Source organism: Pieris rapae, chromosome 11 (assembly GCF_905147795.1).
Source record: "Pieris rapae chromosome 11, ilPieRapa1.1, whole genome shotgun sequence".
Classification (NCBI taxonomy): Eukaryota; Metazoa; Arthropoda; class Insecta; order Lepidoptera; family Pieridae; genus Pieris; species Pieris rapae.
The window spans coordinates 1613436-1636350 of NC_059519.1; the positions used below are offsets into that span (position 1 = coordinate 1613436).

Consider the following 22915-nt stretch of genomic DNA (forward strand, 5'->3'; position numbering starts at 1 on the left):
TGTCTGTTGGAAGCCAATTAATGTGTTTTGCTATGTGCGAATAAAACTTTGTTAATTACAAAAACGTTGTGAAATTGATATACAAAGCTATTAAGAGATCACGACCAAAGCAATAAGAAAGTAATTGAAAGGCGTGAATGTATGTAAATCTATGGTTCTATCATGATGTTCGCTACAACCTTTTTAGGTCCTGGCCTCAGATTTCGGAATCTGTTCAGTGCCTGACACACGTCGTCGACTTTTTTTTGAGGTCTAAGACATGTCGGTTTCCTCACGATGTTTTCCTTCGAGCAAATGTTGGATGCGCCTATAGAAAGAAAGTGTCCATTGGTGCACAGCCCGGGATCGAACCTACGACCTCAGGTATGAGAGTCGCACGCTGAAGCCACTACTGCCAATACTGCTGGCTTAGTTAGCCAGGACTTTTCCCACAATGGACCAAATAAAAGTCTAAGTACGGAATCTTAGTCCATTAAGCATTAACCATTCAATTATGTTATTATTCTCGTATACTTATAAATCTGGATTAATTTACTGGCTGTATTATTTACTTAGGTAACTATTAATGAAGTAAATGTGTCGGAACCCTATTGGGAGTCACGGCAACATAAAATGAAACTCAATATTTAGAACTCCATACAGTCCGCTCGCATCTATATAGTCTCCATGTATGTTGGCAAAGTTTGAAACACTTCTAGCGGAAGATAAATTCTCCATAGTAACTGGTAAAATGGAGCAAAACTTTTACAAAGCGAATCGATTCCAAAGTTTTGATTAGCAGAAATAGCCACCTATATAGAAGTTCTATTTTAAAGCATTATGCAATAATGTCGGTAAATAAATGATATATTACATAAGGATTCTGCTAAACTAGCTAGGCCCAGTTTGTGCAGTGTGTCCCTCTTACTTTAAAATCGATTTTCGTAAGGTTTTGTAACTTTAATTGTTTTGTTTAATACTCGTATTATCTCTTCGTCTATGTCATGTTTGCCTGTAAGCGTTTGCCTCAATAAACATTGTATTGTGGGTATTTTACCAATGTGTACTGTACGCTGCTTTTGTGCCTTTTGGTATGCCGTGAGCGTTAGATAAATAAACAAATAAATAAAATAATATCACATTACATATTTAATTTTATTTGTGTAATCTTCCTTACAATAAAAAATACCGGTACTTCCGTATTAACGCCATCGCGGCAAAAATTTAATTATTCGCGTGGATAACCTAAGCATTATTGATGATTTTTATGAATCATTTTTAATAAAATCAAAACAAATGAGAAGCCAAAAGGCTTTAGGTTAGGTTAGTTTTAGGTTGTCTACACATGATTATCATTAAATTTTTCCCGCGGTGGCGTTAATACGTTAGTACCCATATACCATAAATTACATATCTTTTTGGCAGGTTTCCCAATGCTAATTTGTCATCTTGAGTCACTGTGATGCATATAGCAACAGGGACACATCCGCTGTAGTTTATTGTGACAGCGCTCGCTTTGATCAAAAGGGGTAAAAAAGTAACTAGCTAAATTTAAGAAAACACCTAGACGACGCATGAGTCTTCACATGAACTACGTTCTCTAAAATGTGTTTATCATACTTAAGATTATTTTTTTATATCAGCTGAGAAGAACTGATTCTAATTCCTACAAACTAGTTTTGCAGTTCTAGATATAGTCCAGAGAGCATTTTATTTCAAACTTGTAAGTATTGGGAAAAGATTTTTCGAAGAAGCTTAACACTCTTAGCACACTTCGAGTATCAACGTTACTGCTGATGTACACTGTCCTATAAAATCGTCCTTGTCATAAACTTTTAGAATAATGATTCACATCTCCCGTTGTGTTTCTCAGAATTGATCTTATAATTGTGAAGATGATACAAAGAAATTTTCTAATATTCTCAGACCTCTATTTGGGTTGCTACCTTTATTTTGCAAATACCGTACTGTAAAGTACTTTGCATAGTATCAAAGTAGACTGCAATTTATTTTTCTTTATTATTACATTTAGATATGTTTCATTGCTTTTCGAAATAAATTAGTCTCTCGTATAAACAATTGCAGACTGTATTCGCAATCTATATTTAAACCTGAAATAACGAACAATACTTTGTTATAAAATATAGGTGGCAACCCTATCCTCTACATCTAAAATATTCAGTTAAACGTTCTCTTCTTTTTTTACTGTAAAGATTGCTTATTTTTTATTAATAAAAAATTAACGACCTGACCGATTTCCCTCTCAGCTTCACAACGTAGGTAAACCACGAAATCCACTGAATAATGCAAATTGATTGAGGCTTTTACCCCTTCCCATCATTTATATGTTACAATATATATATTGTATTATTCTTTACCGCGACCTTTTAGGTTACAACATGATGATTAAAATAAAAGTACCTACTGAAGTATTTCCGAACCAATTCGACTTAGGGTCCTTCAAGAAAAGAGCGTACCAATTCTTCAAAGGCCGGCAACGCACTTGCGAGCCCTCAGGCATTGAGTGTCCATGGGCGGCAGTATCACTTAACATCACGTGAGCCTCCTGCCCGTTTGCCCCCTGTTCTATAAAAAAAATTGGCGCTATAAGGTTTTTTTTAGGTCTGCGCCTCGGATTTCCGTATTTGTTTCATGATCATTAGTTAATCTAATAGGCAAATAGGTAATACGATAATAAAGGGGTTGATCATAGAGGCGTGACAAATAAGGATTGTATGTATTTTTGTATGCTGTATAATAGAAAAGTAAAAACTATTTTTTTGCCTCAAAATAAAAAATAAAATTTTGTGGTGGACAACCCTTAACATGACCTTTAACCCTATAAACCCTTAACAAGCATGAAATATTGATGTTGTCCGATTCACAAACATAACCGATATGCACACAAAATTTCACGAAAATCAGTCAAGCCATTTCGGAGGAGTTTAATTACAAACACCGTGACACGAGAATTTTATCCATTGTATAGGTGATTATGATGTCTAAATTTGCGATGTACGCAATTATAATAGAATACTGTTTTATCAATTCCTTTTTAAATCATTTATTTATTACAACATAAACATTCTTCACAGTTAATACTAATACGACAGCACTACATACTAATTAATAGTATGCACGCCGATAATTCTACAAATATGACTAATAATATAACGATCAGCTATTGTGAACTCAACTACAGAACAATATGTGCAATATTTGCTTCATATATTATGTCTTATCAAAATAAATTTTACTTCGTTACCATGGTTACGGGGTTTTCCTCATGGTTACCATGGCAACACGCGAGCTTCACAGTAACAAGTATCAAAATCAATAGTGGATTTAGACTCCCGCTATCACGTAGGTAAAGCCTACTTTCGCATTCCTAATACCGGTGAGTTTTTTTGGAAAACAATGTAACGTTTAATATCTTATCTATAGAGGAAGTCGGATTAACAATGTCATATTGACAAGGATTAATTCCCCAACGGAGACATGGAAAGTTTCCTGATTTATTTCTTCGTTTCTAGATATCGAACAACAAAAGGAGCTAGCGATAATTTATTTAACAGTTTCTTGAAAAATTCTTGATTCCTTGATATTACCTTTAAGCCTTTCATTTTTTTCCTTCGCCGTACGAGCACACACCAATAAAAAATCAATGGTAGACAGCCATGAATCTTAAACACAACCATTTGGTTTTCAAGGTTAGCAATTACGACTCGTATTTTGGTTATAGAAACCAGCCTAATTCCGGCCTTCACAACGTACTCCTTTATGTAAGCACGTATTAATACGCTCAGGAAAAGAATTACAACTGGGGTTCAAACCCACGCAACCATAGTAGATACCTGTTACGGACAACGAACAATGCATATTAGAAAGCTGGTAAACGAAGCTGCCAGCCAGATGTTATTCTACGAAACGGTTGGCGGCTACGCAGGTATCAAAAGGGACGGTCGGCCCCTTTTACCAGCGTGTAGTTTTAAGGCTTAGTTTTAAGTTATTATTTGTATACCAGATAGATTTACGCAGCCGTGCCGGACGGACGTTAGTCATAAGCTTGCTTCGCTTTATAATTGTGTTTTACCATCACTAACGTTCGATCAATATACGGAACAATTACTACTCCATTTCGAGTTTCATTTCCACTATAGCGGCGGTGCTTCAGATCGAGGCGCCGTACGCTTATAGTTTTGGTCCTTCGAGAAGCCGGATAACCAGAAGAAATATACTCAACGCATCGACGCCGAGAAGAAGGAAGATTTTACCTGCGATCCCAGGAAGATTTTCATCGGCAGTACTACCTGCGATCCCAGGAGTACGTGCAGAGGGTTGACTTCATTGCCTGTACAAAGTGACTCACCGCATCGACGCACTGCTGTCGTGGGTCGCCGACGGAAAGCATTATCCACCAGTTCATCGAAGCGAAGAATACAATCGACTTCAAAATGAACACAAGGAGCCGACAAGCGAGGAGGGCAGATGAAATCGATGAAGATGTACGGACAGAGAACGTGCCGTTACAATCACCATCGAAAGTCCTAGAACGTGGACTAGCTGATGTTACACACGACAGGGAGTCAGTTCAGACCTCTAGAAATAAGATGAGGTCAAAGGCATCCCGTGTAAAGCAAATTGAATACGAAGCCCAAGAACGCTTAGTCGCATTGAAAAAAGAATATATAAGGAAACAGTTCGAATTAAAGATGCAGGAGATGGAACAAGAGATGGAGCTTGAAATAAAATTGTTAAATGAGCGATTCGCCATTGACTTAAGCAGAGCCGACGAAGAGAGAATCGTCAAATGCTTGCCAGAACAGCGGAACGGAAACAAGTCCGCTGCTATGGTAGATAGATGGCTAAGAAGTCATAGCGAGGTGAATAATCTATCTCAAGGTGATAGACAAGAAGACACAGCGCTCCCAGAACGCGTGGAGACATTGAAACACAATGTGTGTCGGGAAATAGAGCGTCCCATATCACCTATCGAAGAGGTCTCCGTACCGAAAACGACATCCCAAGATCAAGGGATAGAACGGCTTATCGGAGCCTTTGAAAAAATAGTTACAGACAAACCCCCTGTACGACATGCTCAAGATCTGACGCAGTTTAACGGAAATGTCTGCGACTGGATTTACTTTAAAGTTGCTTATGAAGACTCCACGAATCTCTACAAATACTCTAAAGCAGAAAACATGGCAAGATTACGCACATGTCTTACGGGAGCCGCTAAAGGAACAGTGGCCGCATTATTGAGTACTGCTTGCGATCCCGAGCTTATTATGAATGCACTAGATCAGTGTTATGGCCGACCGGAGATTATAATTGATAAAGCGCTGGAAGAAATAAATAGATTACCCAGACCGGGATATACAGCTGTTGAAATAAACCAGTGTGCAATAAAAGTGCCAAACATCGCATGGCTATTGAAAAGTGTAAACGATCGTAGCTATACGAGTAACGGAGCCTTAGTCCAAGAAATAGTGTCTAAACGGAAGCTGCACTATCAGACTAGATGGACAGACTACGGTAAGGCTAATAGTAATGAGAAAGAACCAATTCTCACTACGCTCTCAAAATACCTCTTAGAAGAAACGAGCTTACAACTCACTTTCAACTATAGCCAAAGAATTAGCGCGGATAATTTGCGCTACAACAATGTGGTTAAGTTACCACTCCAAGAAATGATCGGCGAAGTTAAACCACAATTATTAATTGGAGCAGACAATTGGCATCTCATCGTTTCAAGAAAATTATACTGTGGGAAGAATAATGAACCGTTTGTATCTTTAACACGATTAGGCTGGATTTATCATGGAACAGCGCCTAAACGAAGTTTAAAGAAACACAATGAACGTATCTTGCACTGCATGAAAAAGGCGGCAGAAAGCGACGTTTACAAAGAGCTATTGTCTCATGAGCATTTAGAGGCAATTTTAAAACAAAGTCTTGCAACAGATGCCTTAGGTATTGTTAAATGAAACGAGTATTTTATTTAATCATTGTGTTAATTATATTTTAATGTTAACCAGACAATGGCGAAAAAGGAAGTAAGCTTAATTATATTACACAGAGCAAATCATAGATACCAGATATAACATAGACAATAAATAATGTATTCTATAATAATTGCTGAAGGCACCAAATTTACATTCCATAGACTAACACTCCTACTAAATTTGAGCCTTCTATTAAAGCTTACAAATGAAAACCAAACATTAAATAGCTTAGTTATAAAACTTTATATAAACATAACTTGAGCAACACAGTAATATGATAGCTTTACATTTTTGGTTTCTCAATCACACCAAGTTTCTCTCTGAAATATTGAAATTTTACTTTACATAGAGCTTTTGTAAATATATCAGCTAACTGACTATTAGTACTAACATATTTCAAATCTATCAATTTTTGTGCGTATTTTTCTTTTACAAAGTTATACTTAATATCAATATGTTTACATCGTTTATGAAAATCATTATTCTTGATCAAACAAATAGCACTTTGATTATCTATATGAAGATTAATACAACTCTGTTTATATTCGTTAATATCAAGCATTAACTGCCGAACCCAGAGAGCTTCTTTTGTAGCACAGCAGGATGCCATAAACTCTGCCTCAGTGGTAGACAGAGCGACGGTTGATTGTCGTTGAGTGCTCCACGTCACTGCTGCTCCATTTTTCATGAAGATGTAACCAGTGATAGACCTTCTGGTGTCAGGATCATTGGCATAGTCGGCATCAGAGTAACATTCAAGTATGTTACTTTGAGTTGATCTGAAACAGAGTCCAAAATGTTTTGTTTCTTTTAAATACTTAAAAATACGCTTTACCGCATTCCAATGCATCTGATCATAATTATTGAGGAAGCGAGCAACTGTTGACACTGCATACATGATGTCAGGTCTGCTCACTATTGCAGCAAATATGAGAGAACCCACAGCTTCTCTGTAAGGAATGTGTTTGTTTTTGCTATCAGACTCAGTGCTTTTTACCAAAGTAACATGCGGATCAGCAGGAATGCTATTAGTATTGGTATCACACATGTTAAATCTTTTCAGCATCTCTTCAATGTATGTACTTTGATGCACAAATATATAATCATCACATCTTTCTATATGCATTCCTATAAAATGTAATGATTTACAAATCTTTACATCAAATTCTTTCTTTAAGTCATTTATTACTTGAGTAAGAGCAGAGGCATCTGTAGACAGTAATAATCCATCGTCCACATACAGTAATAAATATATTTTAATGCCATTGATGCAGCCCACATAAACACATCTGTCAGCATGACTGTTCTTAAAACCATATTTCTTTAAAACATTATCAAATTTAGCATTCCAACACCTAGGTGATTGTTTTAAGCCATACAAAGATTTCTTGAGCTTGCATACAATATCTTTTTGAACAGTAAGGCCCTCTGGCGGCGTCATGTAAATCTGTTCTTTCAACTCACCATATAAAAATGCAGTTTTAATATCAAATTGTATCATTGACATTTTCTGTTCTGCAGCAACAGATAAAAGTAAGCGAATTGAGTCATACCTGACAGTTGGTGCAAATGTCTCAGTATAGTCAATACCGCTTTTCTGTGTGAATCCTTTAGCGCATAGCCTTGCTTTGTACCTTAGTCCTACAGTTTCATCCTTTATACGAAACACCCATTTACATCCTATAACTCTAGCTTCAGGTGGCTGTTCTACTAACTGCCATGTACCATTATCACTATGTGCTTTCAGCTCTTCTTCAATCGACTTCATCCACAAGTTAGAGTCTTTTGATGACAATGCTTCTGCATATGTTTGTGGTGTGACAGAGAGTGGTACATTACTTGAGCATAGGTATGTCTTAGGTTCTGTGTTCTTTTTAATTTTATTTCGAGGACGAAGTGTAATATTAGAACTCTGAGGATACTTCACTGACATCTCCGGTACATACTCAGAGTCATCAGAACCATCGCTGTGATCCACGGGTGTATGAGACGACAAATCTGTGGTGTTATCTTCACGGTTTGAAAAACTTTCAATTACATGATCTGATTCTTTATTTTCTGATTCTGACAATGAGAGAGGAACCACATTTCTTGTTATACTATTCTCTAGAAAATTACATTTCTACTTTTTATGATATTTTTTGTTTTGGAATCTAATAATCTATATCCTTTACTATTTTTACAATAACCAACAAAAATAAGTTTCTGTGATTTAGAGTCCCATTTCTTAATTTTCTCTTTAGGTATTTGAGCCATTGCATAACAACCAAATATTTTCATGTGACTTACATCAGGTTTCCTTCCACTCCACATCTCCTCAGGTGTTTTATAATTTAGTGCTCGTGTAGGTGAACGGTTCACTATGTATGCTGCTGTCATTATTGCTTTAGCCCACAAGTTTTTCTTGCATTTCCAAGTGACTTCACTTCCATGGGCCCGCATACGTCGGAGTGAACAAGTTCTAGCAATTTTGTTGCTCGGAAACCTTCACTTTTGAATGGCAAGCTTGTTTGTTTACCTTCTATACAGGAAATACAGGTCACATTACTGCTCAGGGACATTTGCACACCTTCAGCACAGGTGTCCAGCTTCTTCAGGTCAATGTAGTTCAAATGACCCATACGCTGATGCCATAAGTAGAAATCATCATTTTCTGTTGAAGCAGATATGTATGCTGGAATACTATGTGTATTTAGCCTGTACATATTATTTATCATTTTAGCAGCTGCAACTTGCTTGTTTGTTTTATTCAAAATTTTACAACCTTGTTTGTCAAATTGTACTTGACAGCCACTATTTATTATCTGACTGACAGAGAGAAGATTCGTAGCCAACTCAGGAATATAGAGAACATTCTGTACCTTGATAGTTTCCAACTTACCTTGTGTATTGACAACATTAATATTTACCTTTCCACAGGCCTTCACAACTAGCTTCTTGTCATTAGCTACTCTTATTGTGGAAATTGGAGGTGTAATTTCATCGTAAATCAAGTTACGATTCATTGTCATATGCATTGATGCTCCAGAATCAATATACCAATTATTGTCGTTGTTTATTGTTGCAGATAGCACAGCAACATACCCAGAATCTGTGTTCTCCTTAGACTTCTGTTCCTTTTTCTTACTTCGGCAATATTTGCTTATATGCCCATATTGATTGCACACATAGCACCTTGGACCTTTACTTGTTTTGTTTTTATCTTGAGCTTGTTTGACAAACTGATTTCCCTTACTTTTGACATACAATGCACTAGACTCAGAGCTTTTCACTTCTTGCAGAAGCTTAGTCTTCACAGAATCAGCTGTAATTGTCACACCAGAGCTTTCAAGTGCCATGATCATTGGTTGATACATTTCTGGTAAACCGGCAAGTAATAAAGTCCCAAGCCATTCATCATCGACTTCAAAACCAATGTTTCTTAACTTGTGAGCAGTGGTCATGATCTTGTTAACATAATCTTCAATGTTCAGACAATTTTCAAGTGTTGTATTGATCAGATGTCTCAACAGACCAACTCGGCGTGTCAAACCTTTGTCATCGAAAGCTTTGGCTAAATTATTCCAAACTTCTTTAGCTGTTTTGGCTTCTTGTATATGTACATAGTTGATGGGATGTACTAATAAGATAATTTTCGACTTCGCTTTTGTGTTAAGTTTGGGATCAATTGCTTCATTGTCTTTCGCGGTGACACAACTCCATAATTCCTCATGTTCGAGGTAGGTTTGCACTGCAAATCTCCACGTAGGATAGTTTTCTCTTCCAGTCAGCTTTTCAATCAGTGCCATCGTATTATTTGAAGACATTTTTTGCTGATGAAGAAAATTGAAAAACGCGTGGCGAGTTTTGAGGTTATACTGAACTCAATTTCGTACTTTTCACTTTAACTATTTTGTTTTTAAATAAAATCAGGTGGTCTGGGCCCATAACCTGTTAAATGAAACGAGTATTTTATTTAATCATTGTGTTAATTATATTTTAATGTTAACCAGACAATGGCGAAAAAGGAAGTAAGCTTAATTATATTACACAGAGCAAATCATAGATACCAGATATAACATAGACAATAAATAATGTATTCTATAATAATTGCTGAAGGCACCAAATTTACATTCCATAGACTAACAGGTATAAATAATAAAAAATGGTTAACAAGCGCCGACGCACGTGCAGTTCAATTGTTCAATAGAACAATAGAAAAACGAGAATGGCGTTACTACCTGGGTTTGCCATGGAAGACAGGGTGGGACGAAGAAATTCCTACTGACCACGCTACTGTGTTTAAACAGTGGTTGTGTCAGTTAGAAAGTGTAAAAATACTGAGGATGCCTAGATGGTATAATTACACGAGGGGAGCTGAGTTACAATTGCATGTGTTTTACGACGCATCTGAACAAGCAAAGGCGAGAGTGGCATATTGGCGAATTGGAACCGATGTAATTGACGTCAGACTCATAGCGAAAGCATGGGTGGCACCTATTAAGCCACAGAATATACCGCGGCTAAAGCAGGCAGCCCTAATCGGAGCGAGATTAGCCGTGGCCATTACAGAAGGCCACAGAATTAAACCAAACAAGATTGTTCTTTGGACGGATTCAACGACGATGTTACAGTGGATCAGAATTGTAACGAAAACGCATAAAGGGCCTGATGGAGAAACCCGATCAGTAGAACTGGAATTGAAACATCATAAGCTGAGACGACTGGTATGCGCATCGTTGTCCTACCTACGGAAAGCTTCACATCATAGGAAGGTTTCGCTGAGGGGAGACTGTTACGGACAACGAACAATGCATATTAGAAAGCTGGTAAACGAAGCTGCCAGCCAGATGTTATTCTACGAAACGGTTGGCGGCTACGCAGGTATCAAAAGGGACGGTCGGCCCCTTTTACCAGCGTGTAGTTTTAAGGCTTAGTTTTAAGTTATTATTTGTATACCAGATAGATTTACGCAGCCGTGCCGGACGGACGTTAGTCATAAGCTTGCTTCGCTTTATAATTGTGTTTTACCATCACTAACGTTCGATCAATATACGGAACAATTACTACTCCATTTCGAGTTTCATTTCCACTATAGCGGCGGTGCTTCAGATCGAGGCGCCGTACGCTTATAATACCTATCTACCTATTTATAAGATATATTCGTAAAAACGAAGCAAGGAAATTACCAATTTCATTAATTAAACCCCACTTTTGCATGCAATTTGGATGAGATTTACTGTAACTCTTTAAAAATAGTTCGTTGAAGGCGTCAATTGAAATAAAAAGGACAAGAATAAACGTTTTATTCGAACGAACCAGTTAAACCCATAAAATGGAAATCTGTCACAAAGCAAATTGAATTCTGACAAGCATCAATTGTATTTACAATTCCTCTTTGTCTACCTTTAGTAACAGTATCCTTGCAATAACGACATACAAGAATCATAATGAAAACCAAGCTATGTACTGGGATATTATTTATTTATTTATTTTATAAACTGGTTCAAAAAATAATGCGTCGTTTAAGTGCTAATATTAGCTCTTTCATTCGATTCTGAAACATATATCTAATACATACATATCATAGAAAATATTTGTCATCAAACAGAGTAACTAAAAGGCATTTATCTTTGACACTTACTGTCAACCTGTCTGTTCTGTCAAGTCAAACGACAACATATATAACACAAAGAGAGCCGATTTTATTCACGTCGCATTTGTAACATCCCAAACCTTCGCATTTGTAAATCCCAACTTAATTGGCATTGCATACAACAGCTTATAGATACAAGAAGTTACAGACTAGTGATTTCACTCTGGCGCATTACACAAAGTATTGTAAACGTAAACTCAGTGACAATGACAAGAATACCAAATGTCACTTAATTGCTTGAAGTTCGTATGGGAGCGGTCCACGAACCTAATTACCGGCGAATACTGTAATTACCTCTTTGTCCAACTTGTTCATTGTTATTATCAGGAAATCTGAGTGACAAATGTATAATGGTGTCCTATTATTATTATCTGTATTTGTTCCGTAGTTAAATGAAATGAATTAAATTCATTTGCACTTTTAATAATCATCTCTATTTTTGTGTTAAAAAAAAATTTTCTTTACCAGTTTTTAAAGTTTTAAATTTAGAATAAATTTTAATGATTAGTAATAATAACAACCATCATTTATTTCACCCTACTGAAACCCTTTGACCCAAATCTTATCCTACCTCACCCATTCACCTAAATAAATCTAAATGAGGCAGTGTTGAAGTGAATCCACTAAACCTGTCAATTGAATTTTTAATCCGATACAGGATTGATTTAGACGCGTTCATGAAAGCGCATACCATGTTTTCTGTGCATACAAGTCGTTATTGCTACGAGACCCCCCTCTCCATATATACGAAATTAGATTATTTATGTATTCAATATATTTAAGATTAAATTTTAAAGTTAACTTTAAAATACCGTAAAATTAATTCAATTGAATCAGTCACACAGACATTACTGTTTTAGTTTAAGTATACAATTGTCTCTATCTGTTAAAATGTGTAAATGTTGTGATTTACTTATTTTGTAGAATAATGAACTTCCCTTGATGGTGCCTTGTGAACTAAAGCTTTAAGCATTGGCTGTACAGAAAAAAAGGTACCCCGGCCCATAACAAATGTAATCTGTGGAAATGGACGATAAAACCGATAAAATATTTTTTTTAAATATGTTGATAGTTTTTGGTAAATATAAATCTCTACAGTCTACACTTTTAAATGGTACTTAGACATAACTTTTTTTTAACATTTCATTCGTAAAATATCTACTGATGAATTAGTTTAGTTTTATGTGAGAAAAGACACAGAAATAGGAATATACAACAAATTCAATTCTTTCCAAATATGTATTTTCAATTTTGGTAAATAGGATGCTAAAATATTTATAAATTTAAAAAACTACTGATTGTGAATTAAATTATTCCAATATCATACGCAAACACGCATTTATACCTACTCATCTTATCTTTGTCAAAATAATACAATTACGTTAAAAAATAACAGCAGGTAAAGCTTGTTTTGGTCAGCCATTTTTGTTTAGAAACTATCGGCGGAACTGTTTGAGCTTGCGGTGTATGTGCAGCTCTGACAGCTTAATTGTGAAATGGACATGCACTAACTTAACAGTTTCCAGGTAACATGAGTTCGCGCCGAATAAATTAGTCACTAGTGAAATTCCTCTTCAATGTTTTCATATGTATACGTATAAGAATAAATACATTTTGATTTGATTTGATGATCATACATGCACCATCCGTCGTTCCATTCTGTTGATACAATTCTACGTAATTTTCATAGAATTTTGAATTGAAATTTTTATTTGAAAAAACATGCATGGTTCATTATCTCCATATCATTTTAGTTTCCGAAAAAAATATGGACTAAGATACATATAATACTCGCGTGCAACGAGTATAAGTATAAACTAACTAGATAGTTTTAAATATCTAATTCCAAGAATGAGTTCGTATTGATACTTTATTGTTAGATTACAAAATTGGGTCTTTTTTAAAATGCTGATAACATCTTTAATTGTGTCATTACAAATTTTTAAAATTCTCAATAATCAGTACGGAGATTCGCTATTATGGAACTAAAAATTACAAAAATATAATTTACGTTTCACTCAGCAGTAAACCCGAGGCTCTAGAGGTACTTTTACAAAATCGCTTAGCCACGATGCCTTCAGCACTACAACTTACAAGAATACAAGTTATGTTTTAATTTAAGAGGAGTTAGACTCTTGAACTTTCAACTGAAGCAAATTTAATTTAATTTCTATTGAAATTCGTGATTTCAATGTCAAGGTAAATTGAATTGAATTATCAATGTTTGCAGTGCTTACTAAACCTTACCAACTATGAATCTGCGTTTAGCAATAAGACCTCCCATTTACACCAATTATCTGAATTTATTTTATTTTATATTATCATTGTTTTTATTATTATTATTATTACAAGTAACGTTGTTTTAGCAGGTTTTAGAGCCCCTGAACTAAGTCGAGTTGGATGTTATTAAGACGATACATATAACGGTATATATATATGTAAGGTTGTAGCACTACTAGCTTATCTGAATGTAATATTTACATAGACAATAGAAAAACATCTTTTTTTAAGTTACAGGAGGCAGATGGGCAGGAGGCTCACCTGATGTAGAGCCGCCGCCCATGGACACCCGCACTACCAGAAGGCTCGCAATTACGCTGCCGGTACGGTTAAGTATCGGTACGCTTTCGTCTTGAAAGGAGGACCTTTTGAGTAACTATCATAATAATACTAACACAACTATCAATACTTCTCTAAAATATAAATAATAAAATAAAAGGAAAATATAAAGCAATATCTAAAATGACTCAACAGTGTAAAATCGTTTTCGCATCGCGCCGTTTCGTAAATTTCAATCTGTCTCCAAAATGGAACCTGATTCGAACTATCTATTACTGCAGCGTCTCTGATATTATATATTAGTTTGCTTGTGGGAATTTAAGATTATTTATTTAGTTTCAAATTGTTTTTTTGTTATTTATACGAGTAGTATAAAGAAAAATAGTGTCTTCATAATGCGCCAAAATATATTTTTCTATTACGCAAACAAAATTACGTGGATAAATACCAAAGACAGTTAAAGTACACAAGACATGTAAAAGATGCCTACATATGAATAATAGCCCATAGAAAATTAATAGAATACAAAAAAGTTCGATAAATATCTAATTTCGATAACTAAATAATCTTAATTCCTCCTTAAGTATTAACAGTTAAAAAAATAAGTAAAATCGTTGTTTCTAAATTAAGCGTAAAATGTCGATTGATTTGTGGAACATTTCTTTCTTTGTCGACCCTTTGGAATATTTCGTGTATAAATACGAAACGATAACAACCCTCTTAGTAAAAGAAAATAATTGTTTAGGATTGCAAATACTGCTAACTAACGCGCTGCTAACTGCTAACTAACGCGCTGTATTTTTTCATTAAAGTGTAAAAATAGCTATTTAAATAATAATATCTTTTTTGAAACTCCATTTGAACCGCTTTGCGGGTTTGAAGGTTCTTTATGATTAAGAAAATCTATAAAGATCCGTCGATTTTGGATGTGTTGACGGTGTTAAGAGCTTTGGATTAGTCGCTTCGGGGCCAGATGTTTAGAGCCTATAGCTCGTTTGCTCACACAGACGCTTCAGCAGGGAGGCTGGAGTGAATGCGTCCAAAATAAGGGCTGACGAATCCCTGCAAGGATTGTACCAGACGTCCTCCAGATTTACAAACCAAGGCGAATTAAATGGCCCTTGCTGTTCCAAGGCAATAAGTGGCATCAGAGGAGCGTGATTTCAACGGCTTTTTTTCATTCTTGAGATTGTAGGTTGGAACCCCACCTAAGTAGGTATTAATGGTTTTGAATTTTTAACGGCGTATGTCCAGGTTGGGTACCTGACTGTTAGAAAAAAAAACAAATGCTCACGAAACAGAAGCCCAGACCTAAAAGGTTGTAACTTCGTGGGTATACCTAGATGAAGATGCCCGAAGTTCGTTTGAAAGTCGTTAACTGAAAGAATATATGGAATTTTCCACGCTCGATTCCAAGATATTAGATACTAACTGTATTGAATTGCCGCTTACCAATAAACGTATGAATATAAGTAGGTCCTAGATTCTGTTGGACAAGTGAATCACTCTAATACAAATGTAACTATCACGTAATTAATTTTGACCAAACGTATTAAAACGTCTTGTTTTACATGAAGGCTGTGTGTTACGTAGCATGCTACGGAGCACGTAGAGGATAGTCGTAGCCTTTTTATGTAATCATATCAGTCACATGTTTTTCCTAAGCATATTTTCCAAAACATGCTCTGTGGTCAAGGTACAACTATATTTACCCGAAAAATAACGCGTTTAAAACGACTTCTGCATTATATCTTCTGTATTAGTCATCTTATTTTGAAAAGAACGAACTAAATGAAGAAACGATAGAAACTCTACAGAATTTTAGTAGATTATCTTAAAAAGGGCATAACTCATTATTAACTCTCTTATATTATTAATTAATAATATTACTCATATTAATTAATTGTAGTTATTCGTTTTATAGCGTAAATTTTATAACAGAAACATGTATTAAAAGCATAATATATTGCAGTAAACAACTACGAACAATTTTAATCCCGTAATAATGTAAAGCTGTCGTCAGCACAATTCTGAATTATCAGAGCTTCGGAGTTGTGCTTAGTCTGTGAATAAAAATAATACTGGATTTCATTGATTATACAATGAGATTTTTGTTTAACATTTCCATGCACCAGAGTCGCAGTTGGCACTAAACCTTTTTTATAATTATAATTTAACATTGATTCGGACAATCTAGAATATAGAACTGATAAAAAGCAGTTAGTAAAAATTTTACTTAAGATACACGTTATATATATGTCTTATTATACATAAAAAATATCTAATAACTAACCTTAAAAGTTAATAATTAAAAAATATTATTAATTTAATAATATTATTATGTAATAAGAGAAGACGATGTATTTTATATTTCAATGGCAACACCATGCAATCACGCATCTTACAGATTGTAAATTGACAATATGTCAAAGTCAATTTGTCGTCTTCGTATGGATCGTTGAGTTCAGTTGCTCTCTGATTGGCGTCTGACCTTTATGACTAATATTTATAGATTCGAATCTGCGACATATATATTAAAAAGCAGCGAAGTAATAGCATGTGAAAATGTCATATCACAAATCATAAATGATTAACATAAAACATAAGGAACGGATTATATGAACTACTATTGACTTTTATATAAGACTAGCAATCCCCCTTTCGCGAATGTAAAGCCGTAAAGAGAGAGATAGACGTGGACCAGACAAGCTCTAACAATTTTCTCTAGAATACAATTACCTACCCATCATTAAGACATCGTTCGTACGAACGTCGCTCCCGGTGAAGAGTCGAGATATAAAATGACTATAGCAGCTGAAACCAGCGCTCTTGCCCCGACATAAATATTCATAGAGAGATAGAGTTGTGTAAATTAATAAGCAATACATGTTTATAAAAGTACTCAAATATTTGTGTACTGTACAAAAATATGTGGGTCTTGTCAGCCGATTTAGTTAAATGAAACTATAAAACTTTACGACACTACCTATTTATTTTCTCTGTCATGTCAAGTAAGATTACCAGTTTCGTTGAGTAATACATGCCAGACAATGCGGTTCAGCGATAAACTTTCGGGTTAAGGAGAAATTGTGAAACTTTTATATTCCCAAGCACGGAATTACCACAACCGACACTATCCTTGCTCGTGACCAGACTCTACAAATCTAACTGCGATCTGTTCCAGCCGCCATTTTGAATTTATGATGACATCACACCGTAACAGTCTCAGACTATTTTTAAAAACTTTTCGAATTTCCAGAATTCGAATTTTAAATCAGTGTGTTTTTTCATAACTGATGAGTTTTATTACGCATTTTACTAAAAGAGCTATCCAAATCATATATCTTTTTGTTATTGTGTTACTAAGAGCAGTGTGTCTAGTGGCTTCAGTGCGTGAATCTTATCCTTAAAGTCCTCAGTTCAGATCCCGGCTATGCACCAATGGATTTTCAATCTATATGCGCACTAAGCACTCGCTCGTACACGAAAGAAAACTTGACCGCGTGTGTCAGACTCGGAAGTTTTATTTAAAAGGTTGTAGCACCACTGATTTTTTACTATAGTATTTGCCTCACTTAACATTTAATTATACCCAATGAAGACATAACCATACAATTTAATTCCTTCAAAATGTTATGGAAGTAAACGCTTTAAGTAAAGCAATCAAAGATCACATTCCGCCCAACATATTTTGTTTTTATAGAACAGGGGGCAATCAGGCAGAAGATTCACCTGATTTTGAGTGATACCGCCGCCCATGGACACTCTCAATGCCAGAGGGCGTTTCGCGTGCATTGCCGGCGTTATAAGAATCAGTAGTGACAATTTTTGGAATTTAAAAGACTAAAACGTTAATATAAATTATATATCGAAATTATTAATACCATATCATCAAGGTATAAAAGAGAGGTTTAAATATGTACTGAAAGGAAAATGGTTGACTGACTATGACTGATTTCAGATCAGTTATTAAATATTTAATGTTATATAATAATAATCATTAATACCATATCATCAAGGTATAAAAGAGAGATTTAAATATGTACTGAAAAGGAAAGTGGTTGACTGACTATGACTGATTTCAGATCAGGTATGTTTTATCTTTTAGGAATAAATATATTGCTATATCGTAATTAAAATTAGTTGTAATTTTTTCACGAAACAAACTATCAAGATAGAAAAATAAAATGGTTGTATTTTTCAATTGCAAAGGCTAAATAACGGAGCAAATAAATTAAGAATACTGAGGTAAAAAGAACCGACGGTCGATCAACGAATTCCTGGAACACAATTTATTTTTCCAATTTATTCAAACGACTACTTAAACATCTCCAATGTATTAAATGTTTTCGTTGTATTTCAAGTCGTTTTCCGTAAGCCGCAGACGTAGGAATATAAAGCAGTTATATAAAGTAATAAATAATTTATGTCTTGTATTGAATTATGTAAAAAATGACTCGAACACAAAAAATAACAACTTGTGTACTAATAGAACGTAGTATATGAAATTTTAAACCTAACAACTTAATATTAAAATTTAAAACTTTAACAAAGATAAGAAGTCACGAAATAAGAAATAATACAAAAGATATTGATGCACTATCCCATTGTAAAAACGCCGAAACATATGTGAATAACCAGGGAAGAAAAGAGAGGTCGCTCTCTTGCACGGTGGGTACTAAAAAGTAGTTAGTAGAGAAGCTTGGAAGAAAAATGCTCAAGATAGAGAGAGATGGAATCATTTTGAGTAGGCCTATACTTTAAAGAGGTCCTTGGAACAAAATATAATTATTTCTGAACAAAATTTTAAGTGTATCTTTTGTTACGATAGACGAATGCTTCATGGAATAAATGAGGCTTAATTATTTTTGAATTCGTGATCATCTATGTAAAACGAAAGCTTGTCTGTATTTGTATTCGAACAATAATGATTTGAGTTACAAGATATTAAAAACAATATCGCGAAAACATCTTTGCCAAAACCAGTGCTTATTGAGCCACATAATATATCCTGCAGGGTTCATTCCCCGACGAAACAAAAATTAGTCTTCTTGAAAAAAATACTCGTTAAGATATTTTAAGAGATAGGAACAAAAATACTGAATGTACATTGAAAGGCCGGCAACGCACTCGCGAGCCCTCTGGCATTGAGAGTGTCCATGGGGAGCTGTATCACTTACATCAGATGAGCCTACTGCCCGTTTGCCTTTCCTGAAAAAAATAAACGCTAAATACATGAAATGGTCCGAAAAATCTCTCAAATATCGTTCAAGCTACATATTTCAAAACATACCCATCCCCTCCCTTGGGAAGTGAGTAGGTCACGACATACCCTCACTGATGAATGGGTGAAATATTATCAATAATAAAACTGTGCTTTATGTTTCTGTTTATATGTGTATTCCGTTTTGGCTTTTGTGTGTAATGTAATTGTTTGGATATTGTTTAATGATTAGCTGTAGGAATACTTAAATAAATAAAATAAAATAAAATAAATAAAAACAGGTAATGCAATCATAGATTTGTTTAACTTCATTTTGCTAAACAATTAAATTACATAATATACAATATATATGGCAAAAGCAATATGAGCCCACACCGAGCATACATACAACCACGTACCACTTAGTTAAATGTGTTGAATACTTTTTATTTGTTTGTTCCCTTTTCTTAATCATTGAACCTTTTCGTAGTAAAACGTATGATGGAATACCCATCTTTGGCGATTCAGTGTATTTGTTTGTAATTATATATTATAATTTATGTTAGCTGTAGGATTACGAAATAAATAAATATATTAATCGTTAAGCCCCGTCAAAGGCCTTTTCTCGCTTGATATCTTGATTTTCGTGAACTAAAAGGAAATTGTACCTGATTATATCTTGATCAAGATTTTCCCATTTCTTTCATCATGTAGTCGTCGGCCCAAACTCTGCTAAATATTATTAACTTTTACCACACAAACTAGCTCTATTAAAATACGAAATATGGGCGTATCACAAGGATGCATAGAAAAAAACAAAAATCATATATTTATATATATCTAATTTTACATTTACTGCCAGTTCTCAAATCAAGGGAAGAGAAGAACTGGCAATAAACTCTCCGCTACTCTTTTTAATCGCCAAGTTTCTTTTTACACAATGTTTGTAAGGAGCTGCAACCATTACACCATGTTCCATATGACATATTGAGTAATAAAGAATAAGAAAATAAATTAAAAACAAAGATTTGTCCTCTATCAGCAGGAGGCATGGTGAAATAGGAGCACGCACTTACATACTCGTGAGAACAACACGCAAATACGTAGTATAAACAACTAATATCGAAAACACATAATCGTGGTTATAATGACACTTTATCACAACTTCTCTACCAAAAAGAATATAAAAACTTTCTGTAACATGCTCTTGGGATATCTCGGTCACGTCACACAATCATTTATGTAAGGTCAAAATATATTATCAATAAAATCAGGCAGTCCAATCATGGAACCCTTTCTTTTGTAGAATAAAAATACCCCTTTCACGCTTGGCCGAATTATTCACTGTAACGCACAAATTTTGATAAATGATTTTTGCCGAAATAAACTTGGTTTTAGATCGTTTCATTTATGCCGATGTTATTTGACAAACTTAAATGTTATCTTATTGCTGAGATTGCACTTGAACATTGACCAACACCGCTGGCGTGGCTAGTCCATACTAAATCAATCAATCAAGCAATCAAAAATCATTTATTCATATAGATAACACTAGCAGACTCGGCCAAGCGTTGTTGTGGCTAAGTTTTTATTACATATAAAAAAAGAAATAAAGAAAGGTAGATAGCTTATGTGAAACATTGTTAATTTTAACACAGCGCCATCTGTTAGAATTGTATCAAATAATTTGCAATTAATCCTTTCTCTTAAGTTGGACCAGACTGCTCACGGTGTGCCAATTTAATTTAAAATCGGTTAAGTTGTTTAGGAGTCCATCGTGGACAAACATCGTGACAGGAGATTTATATATACATATTAAGATAATATAAATTTATGAATGTCAAAAAAAAGAATTATAAATTAAATGATTCTAATTTTAAATTTACTGCCAGTTCTCAAATCAAGGGCGTAGAACGGAAGAGAAGAACTGGCAATAAACTCTCCGCCACTCTTTTTTATCGCCAAATTTTTTTTTACATGTTTGTAAGGAGCTGCAACCATTACACCATGTTCCATATGACATCTTGAGTATAGTAATAACTAATAGCTGAAGAAGCGATACACAAACAGTTCTAAAGAATAATATTATGTATATGTGAATAGGTGTATTTACTATATTATTTTGTAACAATAAATCAGATTTGAATTTGGCTCTGTCTTATTCATTTCTCGCTTCCCGTCAAAGCTCAGCCTCCAGCCATTAATTATCGTGGTGAACCTGGCCGACAGCTTTGAGTTAATCACACCACCTTGAACTTTTGATCCTACCCGTAGGCCTTGTCTGTAAACTTAGGCCTATTGCAGGCCTGGTGCAGACATCCCGTGTAAGAATACAACTGTAGGGCTTAGAGAACTGTTATTAAGTTCTTAGTTCTCACTCTCACACATATTTAGTTACTTCGTATAGCTTGCTAAGACATACACTACATACTAATACCTATTGATTACATATAAATTTGAACACACATTTCATAGTCCACTGGCTGTACACTTATTAATTTCGTATTTGACTCATTTTAGACAATAATTCGGTAAATTTTGTATTAGTTTAGGGCTACCGAGATTGTAGTTGAGCAGAAGGGTTCATGTGGTTTGAAACTAAAATATGACGATTTTCAGTAATAACTTTTGTAAGAAGACAGACACAGATATATAAGAAAGTTAAATATATAACATATTTTGTCAAAGTATGAAATAGGAAGTCACGCTACTCGTCTCTACTCTTGACATTTCGGCTCGACCTTTGTATTACGTTTAACAATGAACAATGCTCTACCGAAAAGTTCAATAACATTCATCGTTCAAAGACAATTATGTCAATATAAATAATAACTAAGCAACGCTCTATTATCCATCTTTATACACCATGAACCAAGTACTGTGTTTGTTGCTATGGTTACGGTATAATTTCTAAAAAATGGTAACCATGGCAACAAACAGTTATTCAGACACCCGTTTTGACATTAGATTACTTTCATATTTCTTTACCAACAACTCGCTGTTCAGACTAGTGGCTGACGGAGAGTTTAATTCCAATATATATTTATTATTCCGATTTAGTCACGTTTTTTTTGTACATGTAAATGTTAATATAGAAACAAAAAACCATAGATGCATAACTATAGAGCTCATATAACGTATCTGCCACTCCGGGTGGGAGCCCAGATGTTACAGGGAAACCTACATGATAAAGAAACAGCCACTAGAAACTTCAATAAAATGAATAGCGGAGGAATGTGAAATTTAAATTTTAAAATCACCCAGATCCGATACCGTGGGTGGCGAAACCTCGCCCAATCAAATTAATTTTCTTAACTGTATAGTAAAATATATTCATGAATTTAACATAAAAAAATCAGAAAATGTATCAACACATTAGTTTATTAAATTGATATTAAACAATACAGCACTTACGTTATGTGTGCGTTAGAATATTCATAAACACACATATTTTACGAAGCTATATTTATGGATATTGCAGCTCTGTACTGGCAGCATTGTACTGAAATTATTACTTAAATGATATATATGTCG

General features: G+C 34.7%; 2 protein-coding genes across 2 annotated transcripts in view; one reads left to right on the forward strand and one right to left on the reverse strand.

Annotated features, from left to right (window-relative positions):
- LOC110996904 (slit homolog 1 protein) overlaps nucleotides 1–22915 on the reverse strand; it is an 89048-nt gene that overhangs the window by 53059 nt on the left and 13074 nt on the right. The window lies entirely within an intron of this gene.
- LOC123689546 lies at nucleotides 4850–11061 on the forward strand. Its single transcript, XM_045630003.1, has 2 exons — nucleotides 4850–5952; nucleotides 10113–11061. Exons 1-2 carry the CDS (start codon nucleotides 5181–5183, stop codon nucleotides 10898–10900), a joined length of 1560 nt encoding a protein of 519 aa, XP_045485959.1. The 5' UTR covers nucleotides 4850–5180; the 3' UTR covers nucleotides 10901–11061.

Coding starts and splice junctions, on each gene's coding strand:
- LOC123689546 (XM_045630003.1), top strand. CDS start 5,181: ATGGCAAGATTACGCACATGTCTTACGGGAGCCGCTAAAGGAACAGTG. Junction 5,953..10,112: donor TCTTGCAACAGATGCCTTAG/GTATTGTTAAAT, acceptor ATAGACTAACAG/GTATAAATAATAAAAAATGG.